The sequence below is a fragment of the Prosopis cineraria genome, unplaced genomic scaffold (assembly GCF_029017545.1).
Source record: "Prosopis cineraria cultivar Desert tree isolate PC_DT_omini unplaced genomic scaffold, ASM2901754v1 PC13, whole genome shotgun sequence".
Classification (NCBI taxonomy): domain Eukaryota; kingdom Viridiplantae; phylum Streptophyta; class Magnoliopsida; order Fabales; family Fabaceae; genus Prosopis; species Prosopis cineraria.
In genome coordinates this window covers 35,190,309-35,197,489 of record NW_026555344.1, presented here as the reverse complement: position 1 = coordinate 35,197,489, position 7,181 = coordinate 35,190,309, and the positions used below count along the sequence as shown (strand labels likewise).

At 29.1% G+C, this 7,181-nt stretch overlaps 1 protein-coding gene across 1 annotated transcript; it reads right to left on the bottom strand.

Annotated features, from left to right (window-relative positions):
* Positions 1-2,622: 2,622 nt before the first annotated feature.
* On the bottom strand, positions 2,623-5,954 carry LOC129290051 (F-box/LRR-repeat protein 25-like). The gene is made up of 4 exons (XM_054926768.1): positions 5,950-5,954; positions 4,263-4,348; positions 3,480-4,189; positions 2,623-2,919 (listed from the first exon to the last, which is right to left on the bottom strand). Exons 1-4 carry the CDS (start codon positions 5,952-5,954, stop codon positions 2,647-2,649), a joined length of 1,074 nt encoding a protein of 357 aa, XP_054782743.1. The 3' UTR covers positions 2,623-2,646.
* Between the last annotated feature and the right edge of the window lie 1,227 nt (positions 5,955-7,181).

The window sequence follows — 7,181 nt, the reverse complement described above, 5'->3', positions numbered from 1 at the left end:
ATATCCCTAACAAAAGGGGGTTTTCACTCCTTTGGAAAATGGCCTAAGGAAGAAATATCTCACTTATTAGTATAGAGTACCCAGCATTCCTTAAAAGAAAGTACACAGGAAAAATGTACTTTAAGCCCTTACTTTTTGGTCCTTCTTAACAATTTCCCTTATTATTATTATATTTGTCAGTTGGACCTGGTGGCAATTGATATTTTAAATGGAAAATTATGGACAATAATAATTGAATTTCTTGATCAAATTATTTATGGATGATACAAATAGGAATATCATGAGATTCACACTCACACATACATAATGGAGTCTATAATGAGATTTACAGTGAATGTCAACTAGAAAGTGGTTAGAATATTTATTTTCTAGAGTATGTCATATTAATGTCCCTTCAATTTTACTAAAATTATATTAATTTGAAATCTTAACATTCTTATTTGTGAAGTTATTGGATCTGCTCAAGTTGTCGTTTTGGTCAGATATACCATTGACAGATTTATTCTTCCACAAAAAATTACTCCACATTAACAAATCTCAAAACACCACCACAGTTGAAGACCAGTGAGATAAAAGCGAGGAAGATGAAGTTGAAGGTGATGATATCAAAATTAAGGAGAATTATTCTGTTTGCTGAAGCACAAGAGGATTTGACGGATCAGCTTGCAAGTTGCACAAGGCAACGTTGGCTATTGCTGCATGAATTGAGAAAATTAGATCATTTTGTGGGTTTCAATGCAGGTGTCGGGGATCTTGAAAGCAACATCCTCGGCATTGACCTTCGGTTTGAATTCATTCCTTAGACTTCCAAAGGAAGAGAAATGAATAAAATTACCAAATAATGTAACAATCATATTTAATTTGGATTTGAAGAAGTGTGCTTTTAAATTTAGCTTCTTGTTTTGGCGAGTCACATAGTCCCAATCAGATTCGGATCCCATGCTTTGAAACTTTTAGTATAATGGATGCGAAGTGGGGTGATCCTGATTGTGAATTTATCCAATGGTTGGGAAGAGAAAGATATATAAAAAGTCTTATCATTTGCAAAGCTTACAAAAAAAATTTCCATCAGAAAAGTATGAAAAAAATCTTTTTTTCTACAATATAAAGTCTAGAATGGATCAAATGAAATTTATAGTGTAGAAACAAGAAATATAAAACATAGACTTTTTATCGTAGGAAAAAAGATTGTGTGCTTTATAGATAACTAGATTTTTGGTGCACGTGTATCGTTTCAACCATTGGATAGAATGATTGCCTCACTTCATATCCACTACACCAAATATATTGCATGGGATCCGAATCCCAATCACAAACACATCCATTAATATTATCCATAGGTATTCCCCTTAGTTTGGCTTTCATTTTTCTTACGGTTAGATTGACTTTTAATTTTATCTTTGGCTACTTTGTCATAACTTTACGAATCCCAAGTCATTGAATGACTTGGGAGAAGATTAAGGCACATTAGCATTGGCATAAATGATGGACTTTAAATTATAATATATCATTTAAATTTTGATCTGAGTAGTTTATTCGTTCCTTTAATTCATAGAATTATATAACATCATCATCATGCTTTGACAACTTGGTTTGAGTTCGTTCCTTGAAATCTCTATAAAGAGGAAGAGAACTGTGTAATCATTTTTTGAGTGCATAATAATATTTGGGTTTGAAGAGGGGAAATCATTTTCTTTTTCATGAAAGAAAGTGGATCCCGGACCCTCACCAATGCTTACAATATTGATATATCGTTTGTTAACAATTTCTCACATCAATAGACCAATCTTTATTGGTAAAAATTGGGGAGATCATATTTTCTTAGAAACCCAGATAAGGCCGGTGAGAAGAGTAAAGGAAAACTTATTGGAGAATTACTGACAAAACACAACGGTGAGATGATGATGGCTATGAGACGACACACAACAAGAGTGATGACAACGAGTACCAATGAGAGTTTGAAGAGTGAAGGTCGATTTCATACATGAACAATAATGGAATATAATAAAATGCGTGAGGGCAAATTAGTCCAAAAATTTGGTTTCTCCTAAAAAAAAAAAACAATTTGAAACAGACCAAAATAAGGGAAGGGGAGCATCCCCCAATAACCAAACACATTGCAGATTAAAAGACTAATCTAGCTAATCATTTGCAATTTATAGTTAATTTCAATAATCTAATCAGTTATAAAGTCAGAAGAAGCTTCACTACTAAATCCAATTCTAGTTTCATGCTCTCATCATCATTATTATGAAATTGAGAGATTATATTTTTCATACCCACATTAATTAATACAAGAATAAATTTGAAAATTTTTTTTTTGAAAAGTACTAAATATCTTATATTTTGAACAAGTTTAGTTGGAAAAAAAGAGTCTTATAATTTGGACGAGAAGAAGCATATCATGAGTTAAACAAACATGGAAAAGCCGCATAGCCCATAGATAAAGATTTTCTTCTCACATCTAGCATAAACACAACTAAAACAAGCTCCATGAAGTGCCTTGAAATATGATCCATATGTTTCTAATGTAGTAATGACGTAAAACGTAAAATATGGTCCGAGATATAATGAAAAGGGAAATCAGCCAAAATAAAATAAAGAGAAAAAACATGACCAACAAAAGCATTTTACATTTTCAGAAATTTAATTGAATAGCAGCCTGCAATTCAATGAACCCCTAGGACATGATGATAATCTTCTGAGCATTTGGTGTTTCGAATCTACATTTTCCTTTGTAGAACTGTAAATGGAGATGTTTCTCAAAGCACTTGAGTTCTTCATAATAAACGTTGCAAGTTCAAACTCACATTCCGACCCTCTATACTCACCCAGACAAAATTTCTTATGATGGGTTGAAAGACATTGAGGAATATCAAGCATGGACTCTACCAAACTTCTCTTAAAAATAAGATCCAACTAAGGAAACATAAAAACACGTATCAGTTAGAAAACTAACTAAAAACACTACTGTGAGAACACATTAATTTAAATTAAATATACAATCCTTGTGGATAGTAAGAACTTCAAGTTTTGGGAAGTTCTGAAGGCATCCCACAAGGTTGTTCACATCATCATTCAGACATGAGAATTCCAAGTGAGTTAAATTATAAAATGTTGGGATAGAGGACATAGATAGCATACACCCGAACTGCATTAGGAAAACAAAATCATAACTTTATTTTTTAATGTCAAATTTGATAATGAAAAATTAGAAAAAGTTAATCATTTGATTCCTAATTTTAATTTAGTAGTTATTTGACTAGTTCTCGTGGATGGTCCCAAGATTTTAAAAAAAGTAAAATTATCAATATTTGAATTATTTTAAAATTTAGAGATTAATATTTTAAATTACTAAAAATTTTAATCCTTACAAAAATTATAAAGATTAAAATTCTATAATAACTGGGTTAGAATTGAATCAAGACTGGGTTAATACTATAAGAACAAAATGGTCCTTATATAATCGTTATCAGCACCTCAATACGAAGAAGCCTAACATTACTAAAAGCTGTCAACGGAATCCACGACGGTTGAACTTCTGCCGACGCAAAATGTTCAAACCTTCCAATCCTGAAATGTCCGATAGGAGTAGACCAAGTTTTTAACACCAAGTCTTCAAGAAGAGAACATCCATTAGGGATATTAGCCGCAGATTCAGGATTTGAAAATTGAACTTTCACCAGATGCAATACTTTGAGTGAAGGCGAATTAACAGATCGAGCATTCAGCATAACCTTAGCCAACTTTAAAACCTTAATGGTACTGCTATGAAAAATGCAAGCAGGCACATCAACGTGACGATAAGAATTTAAATCAGCAAAGCATAGCTCGAGATGCTGAACTTTATGATTCATGATTGACTTAATCCACGGATTAATCCTGATAGAAGGCACTCGGAATCTCTGACACTTGAGACGAAACATGTTTATGGGGTTGGGATCTGACAAGAACAAGACAGCATCTACAAATTGAATGAAGGAGTGAAGACTAGAAAATCCAAAGTCGTGGATGTCAAGAGCGGGCATTGCTAGCCCTAGCGGAGTCCACCTCTTGGACAAGATCAAGCTCTTGGCTATGGCTTCTTTTATGGGAAGAAAAGAGAGGATGTGGTGAAGCAGAGGGTCCGGTAAGCCGCTAATCCTATCACTCTCTTCTTGTCTGGGAACTAATTTTGCACGTTTGAACGCTGCATTTGCCAGAACAGGATATCGGAGAAGTTTCACAGAATGATGCGTACTTGTATTATTGCTGCCGGAGACCGGAGGCTACGACGCGTTGAAGGCGATGGCTTTGGAGTCCAATCTTACCCTTGTTGCTCGTCACCTTTACCCCAAGTTCTGAAGAACTTCAAAATAATAGAAGAATGACGTTCAGAAATTCGAAAATTGATACTTCCTCTGTAGTATTATTATAAGATATAAGATAAGTCTATCTCGTTTCTAGGGGGAAAATGTAATCTCTTGATAAATTTTATATCTTTTCAATTATATTCTCATTTAATATTTTATACAAGAATACATCTTGCTAATGATAATTTAAATTTAGGATGATAAATTTTTTAATCTTTTAAATTTGCCTCAAATATCAATTTAGTCTTTCAAATTTAATTTTTATCTATTTAGTTCTTAATGTTTTCTTAAATTATCATGTAAGTTTTTAAATTTTAAAACAACAATTGACCCTCAAAATAATGTAATATGTAAAGTGTATTAATAACTTGGTGTGTGTAGAGGTAAATGAGAATAAAATTAACTCTCAAATTAATTTAATTTTTATCAATATAATCTTTTACATTATATTTTGTTCTCTTGTTTTTTAAAATTTTCTACCTAAATAATTATAGGGAGAATGATAGTTAAATTCTAAGCAAATCAATTAATTTAAATTAGGTTCAACTGATTTCAAAATGTCAACAAAGTCTCTTAATGGTCATAAGTCTAATAGTTTCAGGAATTTGTAACTTATTTTGCAAGTTTTTTATTTTGTAATTTCACTGTGATGCATTTGCAATTTATTTTTCTAATTTTAACAGGGAACACAAATATTTATCTTCATTATTAAAAAATATTAAGTCTAACAACTTTAAGGATTTGCAAGTTGGGTTTCCACTTTTACAACTTCATCATAATGAATATATAATTTATTTTTTAAATTTTAATAGAAAACACAAATGTTCAAATTTAATGTTAAAAAATATTAAGTCTATTGTTTATTCTTTGCCTATTGTCTATTTATCAATAAAATAAATAGACCTTTTATTTTTTCATTGCTTATTGTTTATTCTTCAACATTACTAAAATTGGATAAACAAATTGCAAATGTATCATAACAAAGTTGCAAAATTAAGAGTTGAATTTGCAAATGTGTAGAGATGTTAAACTTATTATCACTAAAAGACTAAGAGACTTTGTTGACACTTTAAAATTAATTGAAACTTAATTTAAATTAATTGATCTTTTCGAGACTGACTTAACTGTCATTCTCTCATAATTATACTTCTTTTCATTAATTTTTGTTGTTACCATTAACATTTTGTTATTTATATTAGTAAATTTTAATAGTGTAACCTAAGGTTGTGCAAAATTGAACATAAATTGAAAATTGAATTGAATCAGATTAGGATTAATCTATTCAATTCATTTTTTTAAATGGTTTAAGTCGTTCGGTTCAGTTTGGGGATTTCAAAGCTCAACAGAGAACCTATCAAAATTAATATATATTTATAAATATTATATTAATTTATATTATTAAAAGTTATTTTTATTTTTACTAATATTATATTTAATAAAAGAGAGTGGGGAGATGAGAAACCCTTGCAGCCCAACGGAAACTTTGGCCCATTACAATTAAGTAAAAAGTTTATATTAGAGAAAAATATAATTTCCTCCCTTCTAGTTTATTAAAATTACAAAGATTTTTTCTCTATTTTAAAAATCCACACTTTACTCCATTTTTGAACACCGAATATTTCATTTAAGATTGTAAAATATTTTATTATATTAATTAAAATATGTGAAAAAAATAAAATTATTAATCGCCTATCATTATCTATGTATTCTCTCTCCAATTTTAAAGAATATTATATTTATATTTTCATAAAAATTTTAAAAAATATTAAAATTAATAAACATAAATTATATTGAAATTAATAAAATAAATATAAATTATATTAATTAATTTATCTCTCATTATATGAAATTCCTAACTTCTTTTTTTGAAGAAATTTTCTCATTTATTAAACTTTTATTCATATATGTTTGTTTTTGTCAACTTATATATTTAAAATTCAGAAACTTACTATATAAATAAGTTTATATAAATGACTCTTAAAATTATATAATATATAACTAATTTTATTTATTTATTTGAATTTACATTAAATATTATTTATTATTATAAATAAATAAATTTATTTATATCTAATATTATTTTTGTCAACTTATTCTTATATAATATCATTATCTTTAGAAAATTCAAATGACTTTTGAACAACATTTTATATTTAAGAGGTGTGTTTTAGTCTAAAATGTATGATTTAATGGTTAATTAATGGTTGGATAGATGAAAATGAAATATTTAAAATAAATGAGAGGTGTGTATAAAGTAAATTTTTATTTTAAGGGAGGTTTGTATAGGTCTTAAAAATGAAATAGAGATATATGTAATTAAGGTAAAATAGAAAGGAAATTGGTGCATTTTACTCTTTATATTATTAAACTTTGGTCCATTAACCTTGTTTAATTTCAGCCAAAAAAAACCTTGCTTTGTAAAAAATAAAAGGTTAAAGTATAAATCTGTCATTGAAGTTTTTCAAAAGTAATTGATATCCTAAAGTATTTAAAGTGGGCAATTTCACTCCATTGTTTTTAAAAACGGTACAAATTTGCCTTGATCCAATAGTTTGAACATGTTAAGTGTTAACTTTCAATCTTGATTGTTAAATGCCTTGTTGGCGTGCCACATGGAAGTCCATGTTTGAAAATGGGACTCATTTTTATTTTTTTTTATTCCATGTTCTTTTTTCAACCTCCTTCCTTACTCGTGGAGCCAATATATGCCTGAAGGACTTTTTTTTTTTCTTTTTAACCAACAATTCCTGAAGCAAGTAAACATCCCAATCTATGGTCTGAAGCAATTAAACAAACCAAGAACAATGAAATAAACCAAAAAAAAAAAAA

What these genes read in the sequence shown, in the direction of transcription:
- LOC129290051 (XM_054926768.1), bottom strand. An exon ending in TCAACGCGTCGTAGCCTCCG is followed by an intron (nt 4,190 to 4,262) that starts GTCTCCGGCAGC and finishes TGGCAAATGCAG; the next exon opens with CGTTCAAACGTGCAAAATTA. An exon ending in TTAGGCTTCTTCGTATTGAG is followed by an intron (nt 2,920 to 3,479) that starts GTGCTGATAACG and finishes ATGTTTCCTTAG; the next exon opens with TTGGATCTTATTTTTAAGAG.